This window comes from Telmatherina bonti, assembly GCF_933228915.1.
Source record: "Telmatherina bonti genome assembly, chromosome: 16".
In the NCBI taxonomy this organism is placed as follows: domain Eukaryota; kingdom Metazoa; phylum Chordata; class Actinopteri; order Atheriniformes; family Telmatherinidae; genus Telmatherina; species Telmatherina bonti.
In genome coordinates this window covers 28,932,449-28,956,635 of record NC_136614.1, presented here as the reverse complement: position 1 = coordinate 28,956,635, position 24,187 = coordinate 28,932,449, and the positions used below count along the sequence as shown (strand labels likewise).

General features: G+C 42.2%; 1 protein-coding gene across 1 annotated transcript in view; it reads right to left on the bottom strand.

The window, feature by feature from the left end:
* Positions 1-800: 800 nt before the first annotated feature.
* Positions 801-24,187, bottom strand: part of nrxn3b (neurexin 3b) — a gene marked incomplete at its 5' end in the record, with an annotated part of 250,073 nt that continues 226,686 nt past the window's right edge. The window contains 2 exons of the mRNA XM_079255634.1: positions 801-3,683; positions 15,653-15,731. Coding sequence (XP_079111760.1) covers positions 2,698-3,683; positions 15,653-15,731 — 1,065 coding nt within the window. The 3' untranslated portion in view covers positions 801-2,697. The remainder of the gene's footprint in view (positions 3,684-15,652; positions 15,732-24,187) is intronic.

The window sequence follows — 24,187 nt, the reverse complement described above, 5'->3', positions numbered from 1 at the left end:
AATGTATGAATAGATATTGCTGCCTTACATGTTAACCTTCTACCGTGTTGACTTACGCAGAACAAATTTCCACACATTTTCAGCAGAGAAAAGCTAATCTCTCATTCTTAGTGACTCAGAATGGCAAAAAGGGAAGTTGAACAAATCTCTGCTGGCCCTCTTTGCTCGCTTTGCCTGTGGCAGGATGAATGAGTTAATATGTAGTCATTGTGTGAGCTGGATATACTCACACACGGTGCTCTGATATCTTACATCAATGGGCTACTGCAAGTTAATGACCGGCTCTGTGAAGGCCCATTTGCATGAAATATGGACGGTGTAAAAACGAGCTGGAAAAGCAGGTGCTGCTGTGTTAAGAAGCTCATAACCGGACCATATGGTTGTGAAGAATTGAACTAGCAACAACTTCACTCTGAAGCCATCCCAATGTTGTGAAGACTCTGGGCTCTTTTTCTGTTTTCTCTCTGCACTTCTTCTTCTCTTGTTGCCTCAATGAACACCGTGAATTTGCATAATCATCGGTAGGTAAATGAGAGTGTGGAGATGCTCTGCTCTGGACTTCATTTGAATAGAAATGATACCACTTTTTGGTATAAAGGGAAACCAGTGAGGTGATAGCTGGAATGGATGAAAGATTGCACCTCAGAGAGTAGCGCTTGGTGTGGATGGTATCTGTCTCCATCTTCTCGCAATGCCGTTTTCCCGATCTGGCTGCACAGCATGGACAAGAGAGCGACAGCCACCCGCAGTCTAACACCCAAAACGTTTGGGAACAACATTTTCTTTTTATTTCTGGGAATTGTCTGGAGTCAAGGGAGCATAAGACAATAATTAACTGGTTGAAAAAGCCAAGTACCAACACAAAAACATACACACTGACTGATTTGCATGAAAATGAATGAGAACAAATCATTTCAGCAGCAAATAAAGACATAAAAAAAACAATAAATCCCCAGAACATAATGTCATATAAATTGAACATGAAATTAGCTGTACAATAATTAAAGAAAAAAAGAGAAAATGAAAAGCAAAGCTGACAAGACATTGATGTCACAGTAAAAAAGAAAAGAAAAGAAAAAGACGACAAAACAAGCAAACAAAACAAACAACACCTCTAAGTCAATAAGGTGCTAACACAGATCTCCAAATCCACCATATTCTGTCTTTATTCTCTTATTCTGTTTTTTAGTTTTCCTTTTTTAAAATTTCCAATAAAAAAATAAATAACATGATGAAAGTAATTCCAGAAGGAGGAGGAGGAGTCCCTCACACGACAATCGAGGGCGGTGTTTGACTGTCAGCTTCTGATGGTCAAATATTCATGCGACTGAAGAGAAACACCATCTAGAGAGACTAGACTTCTAACCTAACAACACTTTCTTTCTGCCTAAGCTGATGTTCCTGTGCACACAACTTTATTTCTCCAGGACAAAAAAATGAAAATGACTTCTTTTCCTGTCATGTTGCTACAGCAAGAAAATCAAATGGACTGTCTTTGTGTGAAGATGATTTAAAAAAAAAAAAAACCAACAAAAAAAACCAACAGAAACTTGAACTTTCTGTACAATATTGACCCGCAAAGCACTACGGCTAGATGTAATTAGTTATGTAAACATATTTGCTGTTTTGACACAGTTATCTGTGACAACAGATAGAATCACACCTGTTCACCTGATTTTTTTTCTATATATATACGATTGTGACAATTACATCGTAGCTAGACAAGTTATGATGCCAAAGCATGTCAGTAAATGCATAAAAAATTAGGTAAATCATATGAAGGAAAGTAAAAAAAAAAAATCAGAGATTTTGCACTTTTAGCCTAATTCCTTGACTCTTGCACGCTTGAGCACCATCTATAATTTAAATGCCTTGCACAGAAGTCCAATTTTAAAATGAGATGTAACAGAGGGAGAGTAAAACATTGAGATATCACATCCTGCTGAGCAGCCACTGAGCACTGTCTAGTCAACCCCGACTGGCCATCATCCTTCTAACACACACATTAATTCAATAAATAAATAAATTAACCAATAAATAGATAACTCAACAAATGAATTTAAAAAAAACTCCAACACAATATAGAAATTAAAAAAAGACGTTTTTTAAGTACACATATACTTTACCTCAGGTCTTGTCCATGAAAGCTACATTTAATCCAACATTTAATCCAACCCCTTTCAATAGCAAATTCATGTTTTGACTTCCAACTTTCCAGACAATCATAGTTTCTTGAGGTCCCTCCCTTACACAGATGCCAGCACCACGTCACATACACCTCACATGCATGCTCAGAATGGCCGAAATGACAGCAATTTGTATTTTACAGGGTTACAATGGACAAGGTCATTAGAACTCCAAGGGTCACACACCTCTTCACAGTCACTTGGGGTTGTGTGGGTGTGAAAGTGATGTTATTCACACTGCCACATGTCTCCAGCAGAGACTCCTTAAAAAAGTCAAAGCCAAGTCCCGATGAAGTTGCACTGCATTGTCTCTTTGTAATGCTTACAATAGTAAGTGTGCTTCCATAAGCCAAAGTTCTTTAAATGTTTCAGTGACTCAGTGAGTCTCAAGTTTCTCAAGAGGTTTAGTTCGTTTTTAAATCACAGTTGCCAATATGGTACTGTCAAAAGTGTTTATAACTTTGTTCCAAACAGTTCGTTTTTTTTTATGTGTTGGGAAATGACTAGATTTCTATACATAATACTCCTTGTCCTTGTCTTTCGGTCTCTTGCTACTGGCACTGCCTTTGGCACTGCCGCTTGGTGCTTTATCCTTCAACACAGCGCCATTGGTTTGCGCTGAGTTGCTGATGTAGTTGCGCGTTTCGTCCACCTGGTAGGAACCCTCGTCCCTGTTTCTATACTTGTACATGGCGTAGAGGAGGATGAGGATGCAGAGGGCGGCGGCTGAGACGATGCCCACCACCATGCCCGTGGTACTGCTGGATTCCCGGATCACCTCTGAGGCCCCGGGGGGAACTCGCCTCACCACGCCAGGCACCGTGGGCAGGGCAGCAGGCACGGTGCGCAGCATGGGCGAAGTGATGAAGGGGCCCCGTGGCTTAGTGCCGTCCAGGTCATAGGATGTGGGCAAGGGCAGCAGGACTATGTCTGGCTGCGGGGGTTTTACCTCGCGGTTGTTCATTTTTCCTGCGGGCAGCTTGGGTGGCGTGTCCGAGGGGACCGCCGCTGGCGGTGTGCCCCGGATGTCGGGTAGAGGCGAGGTGGGTGTAGTTCTACCTGCCTCTGAGGCTTTGCTAGGCCTCAAGTCCTTGGCCTCCCACTTGGGCGCGAGGGCTTTGTAGCCACCTTCATAGGCCGATGTGGTCAAGATCTTATCTGTTACCAGGGAGAAGGTGGTGTAAAAATCTTCATCGTCAGTCGGGGGCAGGCTAGAGTCGAAAGCTTCGCCAGAGCCAAACCCCGAAATCACCATGCCATCATCATCATCATCATCACCATCATCACCACCATCACCACCATCACAATCATCGCTGCCTCGGTCCGACAAGCAAGGTACCCCCGCCTCAGTGGCCATGGCCAAGGATTCTTTGGTGGTCTCAATGATGGTGGGGACAGGGCGGAGGGAAGGGGGGAAGGGAATGAAGGGTGAGCGGGTGGATACAGAAGGGATGTCTATGGGGTCCTCGACTAGAATGGGGATGACTAGCTCCCCTCCTGCAAAGTGAAAGAGACAGAAACACAAATCAGTGGGGCGGAAATTCATCCATGACCCAACCAAGAAGCAGTCCGACACCAAAAGAATCAGTAAACAAAGAACGTAAAAAGCAAAGCTCAACATAGGAAAGGAATAAACTGAAGATAAAAAATGAAAGAACAGAAAGTACTGTACCAGTGCAAAAACAATGAAACTCAGAACCAAACAAGACCCAAACTGAAAGAAAACAACAGCCATAAATAAAGTTTACATTGCATCAAAAGGCTTTGAGGGATGCACAAGGGTGAGCCACTTAGACTGCCACCTCGTATCAACTCCTAAACATCCTACATGTTCTCAAATAACACAATCTGGTACATTTTTAATGCTCTGCACACTCAGACGTGGTTATCGTATGTTTATGTGCCACATGTTCATGCCCTATTCATTGTGTGGACCTCTGTTCAGTTACATTCTGCATGTTTCTCCACTTAAATGATGCTTCATTTGTCTACTAAAGAAAATCCTCCTTAGTCCGTTCAAAAACAGGGAGCTCTAAAATATGCACTCTGTGGATACAAAGAAGCAGAGGGTGTTAACATTTGTTTGCAAATCAAGTGCAGAGGCAGTGGGCCTGAAAGCACGTTTACTAAGTTTGAAATGAGAAACAATTTGTGTGGTGTTTCTTACTGCAGCTGCTGGGAGAGGTGCTTTTTTAAATCCCGCTGACCTACATGAGCCAGTAATTACTAACAGCTTCTGCGTCAGAGATGAAAAATGGACTGGAAGTGTGATAAAGTCTAAGAAATATCTTCTTGTGTTTCTTTAACACTTTAGTTCCTGATGTCTCACCTACTGCTTTACTTTATAATGAAAACTTTGCTCGCCAATTTGATCACGATAAGATATATCGATTTTGAGGGATATCGATTTGATGTTTGCCGATATTTTTAAATTCTGCAATGATCCGATATCGATTCGATGTTCTTTTCTACAGTCATTTGGCAGGCACTCTTATCTAGACCAACTTACATGTTATAAGTGATCAATTAACCATAGCAATGAAGCTAATGTGCACACCTTGTGGGTGTGAGGAAGCCTTAGTACCTGGAGAGAACCCACACATAACAGAACATGCAAACTCCACACAAAAAAGGGTAGAGTTTTAACCCTCCCCCAGACGAGGTTTAAACCAGAAAAGTTCTTATGTGAGACAGCAGTGCTAACCGCTACGCCACATGCTCATAATTTAGGATCAATATGAACAATATCTCAGCTCTTTGAACAGTCATTTCCATTCATATCAAAATCTCAAAATGCAATTAGAATATAGTTAACCATTTTTATTCTTAAGCTTAGGTATTTAAATTAATTAATTAAAAAAGAAATTCTTAATGAAGACAGCCTAGTAATAAATAGAAAATTATGGGGAAAGTCGAAATGTAGCCTTTTTCAAAATAAAAGTGCATTAGATACATGAGTTTTGTATTGATTTTTTCAGTGTTTGCATTCTAGATCGATGTCCTTGGCTCATTAACCACATGATAGATATATTGATGTTGGCTGAGGTATTATTAGACCTCTTTCCTATAAAGTCTTTTACTGTTGTCCGCCCCCTGGTGGACAAGATTTGCACTACAACAATTCTGACATGTTAAAGACACACTACAGAACTTTTACTATTTTCTCTGTCACGCCACCTATTGACGCAACTTCAGCATCTGTCTTGCATCCTTCCTGACCTATTAGCTCTCTCCAGCCAGCAAATAACGATCTTACCATGACTCTTGTTTGGCCCCTTTCTCTCTTTTAATCTTCTTGCGTTCCTTTGCTGAACCATGATTGTTGCATGTTCAAAACTGCCAGTTCCTCATTATACCGTGAAGTAAAACATCTCGTAAAAGTTGTATAGTGCGGTTTCTCAGCCTCAGGACGCTGCTGGTAAGCGGCGACTCTAGAAATGCACATAATAGATGTCGCTGTGTAGCGAACAAGTCCAGGACGCGGACTTTTATGGTAAAAAAAAAAGTTATGTAGTGGGTCTTTAAACATGTACATTGATGTGAATTATATTATTATTTTTTTCCATACGCCTTTTAAAAAGTTGATCTGTATTTTGGATTTACCATTGTTGAGCTGATCTACATAACTCACATCCTAAAAGCCACCTAATTGTTTTTGTTTCATCAGCGTTAGTGGGCTCCCCTATTAGCCCTGGCCCCTTGCCTTTTGACCCTACAGTTACCACTGTGGCATAAAGTTACCGAGCAGTTCATCAACACCTGAATGTTTTCTGACTTCTACCAGAATCTTGCTCATTACAGCTTCCATTCAGAAAAAAAAAATGAAACAGTATTCCTCTAATATTATTATTGCTATTTTTTTCATGAATCCATTAAGCTTTATTAGTTTGACGACTACAAAGAGTCTGAAACATTCAGATGTCTATTGAAGCTGCTTATCCTCTTGCCAAAGTGGCTTGTTTGTACATTGCAAAGGCTCACAAACAGGGCACTATAAAGAGATGCAAACCTTTTGGAACAATAAAGAAAAGAACACAACAGAAATGAAGGGAAAAAAAGATAATAAAAAGAATTAAAGCATTGCAAAAAAGACTTCAGAGTTAGAGCAAACATCGTCAGAAAACATTCACAAAGTAAAGCCACAGATAGAGCTATCCAGAAAAAGGATTAGTAGGAAGTAAGTAGAAAAAACAGGAAAAAAAAGCAAAGTCAGCTCGGAAAATCATAAAAGCCTACAGAAAAAGAAAAAGAAAAGAAAAGGTTTTCAAAGGAAGAAAGCATACCGTCAGTTTTGTCAACTTACATCAACAAATTGCCCGCATGATTTTGGCAGGAAGAAAAAAAATTTACAAAAGAAAGTTGTGTAAGAATGCCTTTGGACAAGTTAGGTTAGATTCTTTTTAACAGTTTCTGATTAAAGTAGTATATATTTCTCTTTTCGACAGGATGGCACAGGGAGGCAACAACACATACATCCACACATCATGACATGAAAATAATCTTCACCATTCTGTTCAGGATTTCTTCCTTTTTTTTTTTTTTTAAAGTAATTTGACTTTATATAAAAAAGAGAACTGTATGTCTATAATTCTTGCTTTGATTGATTAATCTCCATTGATATCTACAGCCTGATTAGATGACTCTTTATCCTTTTTTTAAAAAATTATTTTATTTTAACTTGTTCATCAGTAATGAACAAATAATGGATGTCTGTACATATCTTAAAGAGTCTCTACGTAAAGGGTTTGGGAAGAGGGAGTGTGAGACGGGGTGGGACCTATGAACATACTAGGAAGGAAATGACATAGATGGGGGTGAACGTGTACATCAGTTGCCATGTCCATGTAAAGGCGGCACGAAGCGGTCGGGCGGCATTAGAGCTTTTGGCTGTAAGGAAGGGATGGGGATATACAAACAATGAGCATATACATGCCCATCTACAAAAGAGAACAGCACTCTCAACACTGACAGTTTTACAAACCCTAAGCTGCAACTTCTTTGCCATGCAAGAAAAAAATTAACACTCATTCATTGATTAAATCCAAATTCCAAATCAGAGATAGCTTATTAAAAAAAAAACAGGTGAGTAAGAAAGAGCAGCATTAAAAGACTAAAAACAAGATTGGAACAGTTTTAAGATAGTGGCGAGGGTCTACTTTGGAGGCGTCTTCTCTTTTTTTCTCTATGAGAGCGTGAATTTGAATTTCCAATGGAAAAACAAAACATAAATTTGACAACCAATGTTAAAAAAAGCAACAAACAAAGAGCCTTTCTGTTAACAAAACTGAACTGGTTTCATAGAGAAAAAAAGGAAGTTTACTTCTAATTAAGGGGAATAAAACATTAAAACATTGGAAATAGTGATTCTTATCTAATTAGCAGGTTAAAATTTGAACATTTTCAGAAAAGGAAACAGAGGCTGACATATATGCGTGTTCACATATATGCACGAGGGGGGAGAGGAGAAGACAATAAAGATAACAGATTAGCAAGCAAGAAAGAAAGCATTAAATCTCTCACACTATCAAAGATGAACAACCAGAAAGCACACACTGAGGCAGACAAAGAGAGGGGGGGGACAGTTTATAGGCAAAGTGTCACCACCTTCAGAGAACTAATAATAACCTCTTTATTATTAGTTGCTTCACATTTCTCTTGTTAGTATTTTTAAACACAGGACAGAGCGTGCAATCTGGATGTACGTCAGTCAGAGAGAGGAAAAATCAGACATGTCTTCTTTTTTTTTTCTTTGTCTTTGGATTTGAGTTCCACTTATAAGAAGTTGGGTTAATGCATGCTTTAAGTAAGTTGCATTTAGGGAGAGTAAGATACAGTAACAAATACAGCAAGCCAGGGGTAAGACAGGTGAGGGGTGGGAGGGTGGGGTTAAGAAAGGTCAGTAAAGGACACCGCCACCAAGGGCTGTGGGATATTCTCTCAAGCAAACCATTCATCAGTGGTTAACAGGGGGAAAAGGTGCACCGTGGGTGATATATAACCGGCATTAAGTGCCATTTAGGTCCACCACATTCCTTAATTAATCAAGAGGTGGAGAAGGGGGATAATTAATGAGCTCCTCTTTATGAGATGTTTAGATGCTTTGTGTTATGTGCATAACCAACAGCCTTTGTTTGGCAGATAAAACATCTGGAGTTCCACAAGAGGGCGCAGGTTGGTGGGCTTTATTTATGCCTCTGGTGAATTTAAAGAGGTGTGCACATTTGTCTTCAGATATCAGGTGTGGGTTCCTCCTCTGCAGGCTGCTCATTTTGCAAACAGGATCTGTGAGCTCAGCGTTGAGTAAATATGTCATGTGTCACGCTGAACCGACTGGATATTGCAAACACTGACATCTTAAATGTGAATTACCTAACTGCCTGGCCGCGCTCCAGGGAAAGACATGATATAGAGCTGCATTTACTTTTTCTTTTTCTGTTTTTTTCTTTTCTTTTTTTTTTTTGTACCGCAATAACCGAGATCTTCTCGTCTTCTGCTAGCAGCTCATGTTGCTGTGATATTACTGCAATAACAGAAGCTGCCCTGTTAAATAAACAACAACAGCATGGTATAACTGATTTCATCTCGGGTTTTATTTACCCAACCCCCCCCCCCCCCCCCCCGCACCTACCAGCACCACCACCCTTCCTCTCCCCTCGTTGTCTCGGCCTTGTTTGCATCTTTTCACTCCTTTCTTGGTAAACAGCTTTCGGCAACTGTTAGCTTTTACGCTGTATCAACAAAACACTTGGATGGGAGGGGAAACGCTGCAGTTTAAAGGGGTCTCCAGTAAAGTCAGAGCAGAGGACCTTGATGTTTGGGTAAACACTTTAATCCCGTGTAAGGTCTTGCACAAGCGTTGCACGTCATGCCGCATTTCTGAAGCAGGCAAACACTGCGGTTGCTAATGGGTTTGCTCAACCAGATTGCGTTTGTTTTTCAAACTTGTCAAGATGGATGGGGGTGGGGGGTTTAGGTCCGAGCCCCCACCACTCTGGCTAATAATTATTCACTCTGATAGACGTGCAGCCAATTTTAATCTCTTTTTGTTTCTTTTCAAGTGAAAGGGAGCCTTGACCTGAGATGCACAAGTGCTGCTTTGTGCCCTCCGACTGGCCTTTGCATCACTAAAAGAGTGAAAATGAAACCAACTTCATTTATAAGCCTTTTCCTTTCAGACATTATCTGCTGCCTGCCTGAGCGGCCTTTTGACGGGGAATTAAAGTAAATATAAATGGCTGATTGGCTACCTCAGCAGCTTCAAGGCTACAGATGCAGAAATCTTAGAGCAGCATATTTCCTTCCACCACTTTCCTCCACTCCCTCTCTGCTTTCCCTCTTTTCTCTCCCTGGTTGATCCACCAGCGTTTGCTGAGGCTTCCGAATGGAGATGAATCCTGACGATGTGTCAGGGTTTTACTGCGCCGTACCTTTAAAGCAGAAAGTTGGCGCACCAGCACCAACCATGGATGAACTGAGTCAATGGGATTCGGAGGGCTGCAAATTGTGGGCGAGTCAGTGGTTTGGGGCCCCTGAAATCCCATTGTGGTTCAAGCATTGTGCCTAGAGACCTGCTGTAGCAGATTCATTCACCTCTACCAGCTACAGGTTGTGAACTGATTACCAGAGAGCAAGCAACACACATCTTCAGTGTGGACACACTTGCAGGGACATAGCGGGGATTATATTGTACGCTGTGGAATGGCTGAGCTTTCCACAAATGCGTACCTTGAAAGCACTTCACCCCATTAAATTATCTTATCTGGCCTGTGCACACTGCTGCCAACAGAAGCCTAGTTTCTCACCAGTGGATGTTCTTTTCCATGCTAAAAGTTGAGCATTGCACAGTGAGTGGATGTGGGGACCACCGCTGGCTGGAGGAAAAACTATTTGAAGCAACAGCGCAAAGCAGATACCTCCTAATCCATCATCATGCGGCTGGCTGCAGGATGGAGTATTGAATTGGCATCTCCAGCAGGCGTGGCTGCTAGCCCCCCTGTCAGCTGGTCGATTTGCTATACAGCCATTAGGCTGCACCTCTGCGCGCGGCGGACATGTGTCAGCTGGGTAACCTTTAAACTGATCTGAGGCCTGTGTTGAAGTGACAGCCGGCTCAGTGGGCCTTGACGGAAGCCACAGTGGAAGCCACTGTACCTCACCCTGCACCTTTTACTCTTCGTATACAGCAATGAAGGAATCACGCCACATTACATCCGTGCCTTCAGCGTAACGTTGATGGGGTTAATAGATCGTAGACGTTACCTACCCAAGGCCAATGAGATGAGGAGACATTTATAGATGTCATCCATCTGTTTGATCCGTGTTCTGCTTGATCAAAGGCTGAGGGTAATGGTGCCTGCAGGACCATATACGGCCTGTTTGTTAAGAACTCTGTCTTTTTTAATGATGTATTTAACTGACATGCAGAATGGCACTCACCCTTTCGGAAAAATGGCATAGTTGGATGATGTTCAAAAAGACGGAAACGACCTTTTTGAAGGTTTGTTATCTGTAGTAACACAAGACAAAGGTTGGCATAGAATGGGGAAAACTAAAGGTGTGGCGTTTCCAGGGTTATTTACCGACACCTCAAGCATCAAACCATATGACGGGCTCATTTCCCTGATCGTAGATCTGCTCTAAACTCTGCAGAGATTCATCAAACACTAAAACCTCATCACCGCTCATCAAAATGGGGAATTTTGATCCTTTTCAGTTTCTCTCTGAAAATAATCCCTTCCTGCCAGAAAATGGCTTAAACGGCTTTACACTGTAAAAAAAAGCAAAGTCATCTTCACCACATACCAAGCTGTAGCTGCTCACACTTTACTCTGTTCAGACACTTTTGTTTGAATCTATATTTTCTAAACTGGAAATTGGCAGTCTGCAGCTTCAGGATGAAAAGCTTATACTATTTTAATTTGGTGTCTAAGTTTTTTACAAACATCACATGATCACGAGCTTGATCACACAGCTGAAGGGCAGCATTACAAACTTTAACCCAATATACCTTCACACTAATGTTAACTCTGCTTTTAGCTCAGTTTTGGTCCCCATCACCTCTACATTAAAGAACATCTTTAACTGCTAACCCTTTTCCAGTTAAATCCGCTGATCTCAACTCAACCATTTTCTTTCAAGTCGTAATTGTTGATAGATTTTTAGGATGTGAATGATGAACCTTAAATGTGAGTTTATGTTGATATTATAGGGATGGTCTTTACTTCCCACTGTGGTTGTGTGGCTTACTGGAAGAACTCTGTATATGTCTTGCAGTAGAAAGACCGGCAGACTGGAAAATAAAGATGGGCTTTCGATAGGTGAGTCCAGCCAACATCTGCTCAGAACCGGGAAACCAAAAACCTATTTTATCTCACCATCTGAAATAGATCGGGCCTTAAAAATTGTTATATTGGTTAAATGAACTCTGTGCTGCTGAACATCTGGTGTTATGCGAACCCAGTGGATGTTTAGCAACTATCTGATGCAGAAACGACTTGTATCGACTCCTTCTGAGCAAAAGACGAATGACTCCCCAACAGAAATGTCTCAAAACTGAGCGGGCTCGCTGACATTGACTGACATTACCTCCACATTACATCACATTTTTGCTTAATACTAATATTTAAAGATGTATATGATGGATATTGGATATAAATAACATAAACTTGCAGGCTGCAATCAGGAGCAAAGCGTGTTTTGGGTAAGTTGGACTAAGATGGTGCAGTTGGTGGTCATCAAACCAAAAACGGTGAGCTTTACAGAGTCGAGCACAATTGTTGGGTAAAAATCGTCTTCAGTTCTTCTGCTTCAAACCTTTCTTTTTGTTTTACATTCAGTTATGTGTCTACTTATCATAATTTTCCTTTAACTGACCCCAAACCAGCCAACCTTAAACACCTCAGTGAGCCTTAACCTGGTGACTTTTACTGCGATTCTTCACCACTTTGCACTTTTATTTGAGATTTCTTCTACTTTATCCCTCAGTTTGTGACAACCACTCCAATCCTCTTAGTTGTTCTCATGGCAGACAAGCTTTGAAACGGAGCTGTAACTAACACCAGTAATGATGGCTCTGTTCCCTTCATGAATTCAAAGATTTGTAAAGCTGTCTTCCTGATACGACTCCTGGGCAAACGCAGCAAAGCCTTTTGTCCGTTATTAGTCTCACCTGCGCTTCTCCAACTAACACTGCTATAAAACATCTGATGGGAAACTTTTTTAACCTCCTGTGGCTAAAAACATCCCAAGAAAAACAAGAAAATGCATATAAAATGGTTTATAATTTGCTGAATCGTTTGACTCAATCATTTGCATGAATTAATTTAATCCAATTACATATTAATCACAAAACTGCTCTGATTACACAGTAATGACAAGCTACAACTTGGTTAATAAGTGTGAAATGAAAGATAAATGCAGTCGCGTCCTTCGTCTAGCTCGTCTTTCAGCGGCCGTTTCCACCTAACGGTGGTATGAACGTGTGCTTGTACTTATTCAGGACTTTCCAGGTTTTCGCTGCACACTCTGTTTGCTCTCTTGTGGAACTCGCTTGGGGGAAAAAGTTTGAAGGGGGGAAAGGGGGAGGGCGAGGTTCGACAGCTTTTCTTAAACACACAAGACGACACAAATACAAGACGAGCAACGTGGTGCGGACGAGACAGGCTGTTTGGCAGACGCAGACGGAGCGCTGACAGAGACAGCAGGCACGGGCACAACAACAAGACGCCTCCGAGGGAGGAGCTGCTGCAGGGGGGGCCGCCGGTAGGGGTGCCCCCCCAGAGCACGCACCCTGACACGGAGTAGAAGCCAGGTTGGGGAGGTAAAAGGGGAGACAGCCTGAGAGTTATGGGTGGAGAATAAGCAGCACATATAATGGAAGCCATGCAGAAGCAGGGAGGTAAGTGGGTGGGTGGGGTGGTTAGAGGTTTATTGGTAAGTCTACAGAGCTGTGGTACAGTCCAGCACGACGCATGCCACAAATGCCTTCTACTTGGAGCAACAGATAGAATAGAAAAACAGATATACTTTGTGGCAATAAAACTCTTTTTATGCCATCTGCATTCAAACAGACATGTATATGCAGAAAGGCTAAAAGAAAGGAGGTGGCTGAGTGGGGATGCAGGGGGAGGGAGGAGAGGGGAGGGGTGAGGCTCAGAGTGGGGGAGACGAAGAGGGGAAGGAAGGGCCATTCTTTCACACACAACTTTCTTGAGACAGAATGGGGTTGCCTGCACAAGGCCAAAAAAAGGATGATGGCAAGAAAAGATTTTGTTGCCGTTCATTTCCCTACGCTGGATTGAAGATGATGGAGGAGGGGGAAGGGGTGGTTCTTTAGAAACCCCATGGCACAAAAAAAATCAATTAATGACTAAACACAAAACTTGATGATGATGAGGAAGAGAACTTTGAATTTTCCAACCACCAAAAGTTCATGCGGCACAAGATGAGGCAAAAACGGGAGGAGCGGCTTTATCCTTGCTTGGAGGTGGGACGACGGATGATGACGACACCAAAGAAATAATAATAACACCAATGGATATGAAAAAAAAAAAAAAACAATAATCAAGAAACAGCCACAGCAAAACAAGAAAAGAAAGTGAAGAAATAAATAAAAGACCCCGTTTTACCAAACCTGGACCCAACCAAAAAAAACAAAAAGCTGAAATCTTAAACAACCGAGCTCATGTTCATGCGTGCACCACAGAAGAAAACCAACGAAAAACCAAAACCAAATGCAAAAGAAGAAAAAAAAAAAAAACAGGAAACGGAAAAGAAACCAACAGCATGTCATGCAACTGGTCACACAACTGGAAGCGAGGCAAGGAATGAGGACATGAATTTCTGTGTCAACACGGTGAAATGTACAGTAGGTATGAGTGTGTCTATGTTGCCACTAAATGAGGGGAGGGTACCGTGTTCCAGCTGGTTATGAGTTCCCACTACACATGGGCGCACTTCCACTTTTTTTCTTTCTATTTTCAAGACAACTTGGGTTTGAGGGTTTGTTAATCCAAAGATGTTGGGAGAGGAATATATTAAGCTTAAGGTGAGCTCGATAAAGCTGCAGAGAAAATGGCTTCTGCTTCTCGTCGGGAGACCCTAAACGCCGTCATATCTCCAAGGAATTAATTCCTTAAAAGCCAACGAAGCTCCTCTGACCAGATCGCAGAGAAACAGGAAGATATCCACTACAATAGAAGGAAATAAACAAATGCTTCACTGTGTTCTCCACCCACAGATAACACAGTGTTTTATTTCAGGCTTATTATTAGCCGTGAAAAGTGGACATATGCTGAGCCATGTTTAGCCAGATTAATGCGGCTTCAATTAGTCTGCTGTGATAGTATTTTGAAGGACAGTGAAGCAATCAAATAGCCTGAGCTGTTAATGATTTCCAGAGCGCCTGAGGGGGAGCTGCTTGTTGAGCACTGAGTCAGTTTTAATGCAGCTCATTCTCCTGCTTTTTTATTTCAGTCCACATTATCAGGACGCGTGCCAGCTGCATGTGACTGACAGCTGCTTCTCCGCTAGTCACCCAAACCCAAGTTGCCTCAAAAATTAACCACTCCTTTTTTTTTTTTTTTCAAATATGCTGCATTATTTCCAGCTCTGTGTTTATTTTCAAACTCCAGCTCACTTTGATGCAATCACAAAGTGATACCTGTGAGTTTGTGTGTGTATGTGTGTGTGTGTGTGTGTGTGTGCAGAGGGAGGAGGAAAGAGAGACGATGCGCACAGAAATTCGAGGATATCTGTTCTCTATTAGAATGTTTCAGGTAAGGCAAGCCTCCGACGAAGGAAACAGAGGTACAAACAAGAGAAGAAGAAGGGAGGAAGAGGCTCTGTTGCAGTTAGTCTGCTACATATCACAGTATCTAGGCTGAAAGCATCTTTGTTCTCGAAAGAATCTCAAAATGTATCCTCTGTCAAGAGAGACGCACACACGCACAGCAAGAGGAAGTCAACCATGTACAGGACAGATACATTTTGAAGCATCAGCGCGGGCGACATGCAGCTTGATACTAATTTCGTACTTTGCTGTGGAAAGTTTTGGCTCTCAGTCGAATGCTGAGAGAACAAAGTTAGTATCAACGCCTCCTCATGTCGGCAACCTGTGGCCCCATAGCTAAGTGTAACTTCCACAAGTCCTGACGTAGTCACAGTTAAACTTGGGACTTCCTGTGGAAAGCATGCTAAAGGATGCAGATAGAAATGAACTTCTTACTGCTCTTATCCGTCTGCAAAGAGTTCTGCAAACTCTTTCTGCAATGGACGTTTTCTTGCAGTTGGCTGCTTATTGGAAGACTTTTTTGTTTTTGTCTTTTATTTATTTTTTTTAAGTTACACTTGAGGTTTTCCATGGGGCTTGATGCTAAGAGGAGAAGCTCCTCGGTAGCAAATCAAAGAAAGAGAAGGAGAACTAGACCAGGTTCAGAGCAAGCACAACTTCGACACACTCATCCCACCTGCATGTCCGGAGTCGCACTCCTCCAGGTCCTCGTCGTCGCTGGAGCACTCTGCCGACGAGACGATGTCATCTGTTGTCTGTGGAGAAACACACACACACACACACACACACACACAGAGGAGAATGTGGTTAGAGCCTTAGCGAATGTAGTGAGGCCTTCAAGGATATCTCTGCACACACAGGCCTCTCCGCCCGTCCTTCAGCTCCTATATATCACTTGGAGTCAATCATATTTCACAGTGTTTATCATTCCTCACTTTATGTGCCTTCCACCTCCGCAGATAATTGTTTTCCTTCACCCTCCGCACTCTGCCTCTGATTATTTATCGCCCCTCTCCTCCTCCATCGTCCACAATCAATGGACCCAGTGAGCCCACACAGATCAACGGCTTCCCGAATTCTGATTTGTGCTTAAGGGTGCAGATGGAGGGAGGAGCGGGGTGGCAGACTTGCTGGCTACACCCGGAGCAGCGATGGATTATCTGCACCCTCCAGTTGCCGCCATTCTGATTTATCCCTCTCCTCTCCCCCTCTTTTTTTCCGGGTCGACTCGTGGAGGACAGGAGGGTAAGGCAGGTAGGTTGTATTTCAGCGGTGGGCAGCCGGCGTTTATTAGAATGAATCAGCAGGGCGATAAAATAAGCCCTGTCACCAAGCTGGGTTATGAAATCAGTGCACTGATTGAGTTTTCCAGTCCTGGCCAGGGGTTCGGGGCTCTAAATATCATTGAGTTTGACAGACTAATGAAACGCGCCCCCATGCTTGTTCTGCTGCTTTCAACAGGGGGCAAGAGAAAGCTGTCCACATCCTCCATATGCTGATGTACAACAAACTGCACGCCGGTTTCTCTTTTCAAAGCGTTTCCCTGTGATTCCACATGATGGGCTGCCCTCTTCTCTGCATCAGGACATTTGATAATGTGTTAATGGGCGGTTGTGCCGCTGTGCATTATGTGATGTACTTCCAGCTACAAAAAGTAGCAAGAGGGGAGACTCGGAAGTAAATTGCTGTAAAATATGTCTTCACAGTAAACATGACGTTATCATTTGAAGCCAGATTACAGGTGTAAAAGTTTTTTGGTGATTGCTGAAAAGAGGGTTATTGCTTGTTATTGTCATAGCAACAGATGTGGGAAGCAGATCTGAACTTCAAAGCGTCCTTTCATTCACGCTGCTCTGCTCCCCGGCGACTGATGCAGCCCAGGAGCATGCTCTGAGCTCAGACTTTTCCCAAATTAATCTTAAGTGAGCAAATTTATTTTAAAAAAAAAAAAAAAAAAAAAAAAAAAGGGATCAATTGATCACATTTCCAGGATGGCCGCCGTTGAGATGAAAAGGAAGGACTGCAGCAAGCAGGTGCCAGAAAACCTAAGTTATGCTTCAGAACAGCATCCAGATGGGCCGTTTAATAACAGAAACGTATGCTTGAATGCCAAAAAACGACATCTAACAGACGGATGGTGCCAGCAATGTTACACATTCTATGTCTGGAAAGAGGTTTAGGCGCATTAATACAAGAACGGATTCTGCCACGGATATATTTAAGAAGGTGTTTGGCAGACAGATCAATGTTGGAATGGTTTTTGCTCTGAGGTAAAGCCTAATCACACATTTTATACTCCTTGCTCTCTCGACTTGTTTGCAGTCCAAAGCTCAGGATGGCACCGCAAAGCAAATAACAACCCCCCTCCTGTTCCAGGGAAATTTCCTAAAAATGTGGCATTCGTGGAGAACCCAAAATTACAAGATTACAAGGTGTACTAAAACATGTAGAGTAAATACTTGACACAAGAAGCATCTTTCCAAACGGTATTTAATTGGATGCATTTAGATGACTACAGTTGTGAGTCTGACACAACTTGCCTGATTGTAAACCCAATGAAGTACAATAAAATAAATCTTTTACAGCTTTTAAATAATAAAAAAAAAACCTTTATACATGCTGCATAAGGAATTTCTTGCAGTCAGGACATTCAAAGAACATTTAATGCAAACAGAGTATCTTTATTTTCAGGAATCCGTTGATTATTTGATGCATCAGTCCTCATTACTTCACTGTTTTCCAGTGACTATAAAGTGACTATTAATAATGTGTGTAAATAAAGCTATTGGAATAATCTCTACCACTCCATTTGGATCTATGATTGTAATCCCATTTCTGTTGACCCTGTTGTTACTGTATTATTAACTGTTATATCAAGCATTTATTTAAAAAATACACATTTTATTATTAGTATTGTCCAAAAGACTTTTTTCTTAGCGTGAAACAGTTGATTTGGTGAATGCTGTGCTCTTCCTTGCAACACCGTCAGGAATGGAAGCTTCGAAAGTTTCAAGTGAGGGGAACACTTCACAAGTTTCTGACCATAAAACTCTGTTCTTCTGGCTGTTTTGATGGCATACCTACATGCATTATGTACATCCCTGGAGCCATTTTGCCCTGTAGCTTCCAGAGGCTGAAAAACCACACTTTACAACTTTTTTTCCCCCCATCCATGGACATTACATCACAGCATTGTTTCCATTTATGCTAGTGCATCATGTGCCAGCAACTGGATAGGAACACATTTGCAAGGGGTGAACATGCGCCAAGGCTGACTAAGCAATGAAACATATGAAGACATTTTAGAAGAAACCAGGGAAAGATGGAGAGAAATGGATACAGTAAATGATAAGACAAGGTTGACATCAGACTGACTTTTATGGGCTGAAGAGAGCTCAGAGAAGATACAGATATAAGATGTTGAAAAAGCTGTTGCTACAGGCTGTCAATGTGAGAAAATCTACCAAAGTTCAGCATTGGACCTTTTACATGCTGCAGGCTAAATTCAGCTTTTAAAAAAGTAGATTGTCAGGATTATGGATTAGTTATGAATCATTTTACCACGGTCGGCGATAATTCCAATGACAACTGGTTGCCTGATTTTCACAAATACGCACACGTAGTTCGGCGAGCTAAATCACTGAAATATCCCTCCGTTATGGTGGTCACCATAGCAACACGTTAATCAAATGATTGCGATCAGGTAGCTTTTAACAGGTGAATAAGAAAAATGCGCTGTACCTTGATGACGGTTGTTTCCCATAAAAGGTACATCAAAGCCAACGTGAAATAGTTCCTATACTTTAGCATGGTCACACTTTGTGGGATTAAACAACTCATATCCACGCATTACGATGTGTTCAGACCAAACAGTGCTTTGAGCCTCAAAAAATGCTCAAAACGCTGAACGCTTGATGCTGGTCATTAAACTGCCACTTTTGTGTCTGACGCCCTAAACGCTCCCGACGCACCTGCCGCATTTGCCGCTTGTCTGGAACGAGCGGCAAACGCGGCGGAAAATAGAGGGGAAAAGGCGGAGCTTTTCTTCCAGTCAGTTTGAATGATGGCGGTGCAGTAGAGAGATGGCATGTTTTTTTTTAATAAATAAAGTGAAATAAAGAGGAAGTTGTCGTAGGGCAGTGATAGTCACTGTTAATGCAACAAGAGCCGCACTCAGCAGAGAGCCGCCACCCCTCCCCAAACAAAGCGTTGGTAGGCAACGTATCCTGCTACGTTGCCAATTCAGTAACATTCAGCTTTTTAGCAAGGAATGGTTATCCTAAATATTGCACGGAGTAATGGCGTCTCCTCCAGGACCTGCGAGCTGATTGCTCTGATTGGTTGACGCCCCGCATCAAGCGGCCAAAGTTCAGATTTTCCATCTCTGGCGTTTGAGCTTAAAAAACTTCTTAAATTTTTGGTGCAGACCGCCGACGCTCAAAACGTGACGTAAGAAAGCTCGACGCCCCCTTGCCGTGCCTCCACATGGACTTTACATGGAAACCTGCCGCTCTTGACGCTCAAAACGCGTTTGGTCTGAACACACCGCTAGACTCCGCTGCACGCCGTGGTGTTCTACACTTTGCGTCGTGCATTATAACCGTCTAATGCACGGCTCCTCACAGTTTAATCTTTACTTGTTGTGTTGTAGGCTGTGATTGCATCACCTGTGATGGACAACTGGCATGACTACATGCACTACCACTTGCACACATCACAACAAAATGACATGGGCAGTAGACAAGGGGTTAAATACTTATGTAGAGTAAATGACACAGAGGCCTGATCTGTAAACCATCCGCTAACTCACAGGAGGAGACCCTCTCATCTTGATCCCACTCAGAAATATTGACGAGGGCTTTTGAAGTGTGATGTTTAACATTTGAGGATCCGCTACACACATGCTTCATTAGTTTTCCAAAACATATGATGCATCTCTTCTGACACAACGGCTCAGACTGAAGCGCTTCTCATAAAAGGCTTGGGGTTCCATTTCCCTGCATCTGGGTGAACGCAGAACCAATGAAGTGACACACACGGCTCAGAGTCTGAGATAAGTTGACCCAAGACATCGATAATAACATGTGGCACAAGGCCGGATGCCGTAAATGCAAAGGGAGCTGGTGGTGCGGAAAAGGCTTGGAGTGTGCAGCGGTGGGAAACTACGGCGGGAGGGGGGACAGCATAATGACGTGGTTGGCCAGCAGGACTACAAAACTGATTTCACAGCTGGAGAAATCCAATTCTTGGACTAAATCTCCATAACACACAGTGGCATAAATTTTAGCAGCGAAGATTTTTCTCTTTTTTGATGTAATTACTCTCAACAAATGTTGCAATCGTCGCTTTTCCCTCCTAAAGGAAGGATTTGCAGGCTGATTTGTGTTGTGTTTAGGCAGCTTTAACACAGCCGCACGAGCCGCCTACAATTTCAGAGCAGAAATGTGCATCAAGCCTGATTACCCTGGCTTCAAGTGACACTCAAATTTCTAACTCCACAAACAAACACCAGAGTAAAATCAATAACCAGACTTCATTAAAATAGCATTTACCTTTGACCACTTCAGCACAACAGCTAAAGGGATCGCACCGGCGATCGATGGAGATAGACAGCCTCTTTGGGACACGCGTTTCAAAACACACAGCTTTCAGTTTACAACTGATGGGACTGACAGTCACAATGGAGAATGTGCAAAGATGCTAGGCCTGTTTCTTTTAAAAAAAAAAAAAAGAAAAGAAAAAATCTTTACAATGTTGTTTGGTTAAGAGTTCTTATTCAGCAGAAAGGCAGAAACCATTAATGGAGAAGCTGCAATTACCTCCGAAAGGCACGACTCAGGCCTGACCTCAAACTGAACAAAGAGACAACTCGCAAGATCCTTGAAGCTGAGACACCACTACTTCTTGTATTTATTTACTTTTTCCACCACATATTTGAGCAGTAATTTATATTCCACCTGATAAAGTAATGTAATTAAAATATATAAACTGATGCCTTTGTATGCACCTCCTCTAATTCTATTTTATGTGCAGGAAGAAGATGTAAGGAGCAAAACTATCAATTTCTTCAATTTTAAAAATACCAATCTTAGCTCTGCTGAAGCTCGTGATATTGAAAAAACCGCCTTAAATGAAAGATGTTCAGGAATAAGTTTAATCTGGTGGAGTATGTGTTCTGTTTTAATCATCTGTAGCAGTTTGAGCGGATTTACATACTTTAGTCAGAACCAAAACTGTGAAATATCTGCACATCTGCCATTCTGCGCAGTCTTTTTCTGCTTTTTTATGCCTCTATGTAGCACCTGGAAAACAAGAAGCAGCCATGTTTGATGAATCATAGGCAAATAAAGAGTAAAGTTTGAAAACCTATATTATATCTGAACAGCTTTATCATTACAGTCTTTGATAAGTTTCTTATTGTAAATTTAGTTTACTTTCAAAAAGAGAAGAGAAAAAACACTTTAAAATGGCACCATTCCAGTAGCTCAAGAAACAGTATAAATTAAACATTAAATGAAGGTTAAATTCCAAAAACTGATTAATAAAAACAGTTTATACCTTTACATTGACATGACAGATGTTATCGTGCACATCACAAAACAAATGACTATAAATACAGGTGAAATACAGATTTCCACCTTCTATTGGTGGTTGCCAGTCTGGGATTTGAACCTGTGTCCTCCAGGCCAAAAGGCCACCTCTTTTGGCCAACATGAGACATGTGAATAATCAAAAGAAAATTTTAGTGATAGATTTGAAGTTTTACAGTGTAGTGTTCACAGTCTTCCAGACTTTTTGACAAATTTTCTAAATCTCTTCTTTGTTTATTTTCTACCCTTAATTCTGCGCTCGGCCAGATGATCCTACAGACTCATAACTCCATCAGACCTGTTGTTGCCACTTATGTTCAGTCCAGTTCTTGTTTCTTTTTCCACATGCCTCGGCGTTAACTCCCCTTTCCCTTCCTTAACAGCTTCCTGATGGCCACCATTTCAGATGATTCTTCCAACCAGAGATCCAGATGCATCTCTGAGGTTTTCTGTCAGCTCTTTGCTGGATTTGTTCCCATTTCATCCCTGTGTTTTAGATCATTTTTCAGGCCAGCCATTTCTTCTTCTTTTCCTTTCCATATTCCTTCAATTTCTCGAGGACACACTGCACTCCATGTTGATATATGACAAGGGTTTTTTTTGGCTAACAGCCCATTGAGAATCACCTTGTTGGAGCAAAAATACGTTTTTCTACCTGTTAATCTGTGATATCGTTGACACTTGTATTGTAGCCCTGGAAAATGGGAACAAATGATAAATTGTTGTGGCTGCAGCTGCTTGTGAAATGCTGGGTGGCTCAAGACTTTGGGACCATACCATTCATTCCCCTGTCCATTTTTTTTGCCTAATTACAGAAATGATGTATTGGGTTTTGAGTGCTGCAGAGCCATGGCTGAGCTCCTCACAGTGCTTTGCACAAATGCATGTTGTGCAGTCACCGAAGGAGGGCTAATACTGCTGTTCTGCTAATGTGCTGCTATTTCTATGGGGGCTGTCACTCATCGCTACACTAAAATCACATCAAGAGGGGGATATCTTCCCATGCGGACAGGTGGAGTACTTATAGCAATTAGGAAAGTTGGAAAAAAAAGCATGAATTCATGCTTTAGTTACAGCTCAACCCATATTAGTAGCAGCAGGAGCAGTGCCGTGGGCTGCCAGATTCTGCTACATCAAGCAGGTAAATGGAGCTGGTGTCTGACAGATTTCATCCGAAAACAAACAAAAATTCACTTTAAGTCACAGAAAAGCTACAAGCTGTACATGTTTAAAGCCTTCCAGCCAATTTGGTTTAAACAAGAATGGCCGGACTGAAAAAAAAGGCCTGAGGATTTCGTGAATTTTCTGACTTCGCCTCACAACTGATGCTTCTTAGCTAACACAGCGTCTCCGGGAACAAGAGTGCATTCACATGTATTCACACCTGGTCCTAATAATAAACATGACTAAACTCAGGAGATCTGTGTGCAACAGCGTTTCCATTTATAGCGTATGCTCAGAAAGCGGTCCAACGCGCTGCTGCAGACAACACAGTTCCGTTTAATCTAAATCTTCTACTCATGACTTGTTTCTGTGGCCAGAAGATTAAAAAGAAAAAAAAGAGTTGAAATAAAATGACATCAGTGCAACCCTACTGCTAAAACCCAGACTCATCATCTTGTCCCCAGATTTCTCATGTCCTGCCTTCTGACAGCGCGTCAGAGCCGCACCAATTAAACAGGGAATGTCTTTAAGTTGGAATAAAGCTCATCAAACACATGGATGGCAACAAGAGCAGCTGCTGCTTCTGCAGCTCAACATTCCGCCGAGCGTGACAGTGATTTGATCGGTCACATCAAAGCAGGCGCTTGTGTTTGGCGAGGGAGAGAGAAAGACATAATGTACTCGCCCACTGTCTACAGTTTCCCCGTGGGTCGGTAAAAGCAGCGTAAAAGGCTAAAACTCAGCCGCGGCCCCCGGGTTGTGAACACGACATGAAATATGAGTGTGAACGGAGCCGCCGCGTCTTGGAGAAATGCTGGGGAAGCCGAGCACACACGGTTAAGCGCGGCACACCGAGTCATTTCATCGGGGAGGTTCGCTGCTGAACGTACCACGGCCTTATCATAACAAATGACCTTCATGTGTTTTTATGCCCGCAGGCGGGAGGAAACACTGAGAAACAAAAGCCTTTTGAGAACAAGGGAGGAGACACGACGTTATAGATCCACATTACAGCCACGCTATCAAACCCACTTTAGTTTATTTACAATGTGGGCGCGATGGATGCCTAAAGCCAGATTTTTTTTTATTCTTAATGATATGAATAAACCCAAACAAATCAAATTTCTTGACTGCATCATCCTGGGAGTCGGTTGCCAAAGACATCCGATGTGGCTGCCTGTTCAGAGATCAAAGGGAAGGGGGGGGGCAAAGGCAAATCAAAGACACACGATTCAAAGCAATTTCTTCTTCCCCAAGGTGCTCCTTGGTCATACTTATATATATATTTTTTTACATGTTAGTCAGAAAGACACACCGCAGATGATTTTTCAGTCTGAGAAAAGATAGTGACAGAAATCGGAGCTCCCATTTCTTTCTTCTCGCTATCTCACCCGTTCCCTCCCTTCAGCGACCTTCGTACCAATGTAAGATAGTCATCTCAGTGGCGAAAGCTTAGC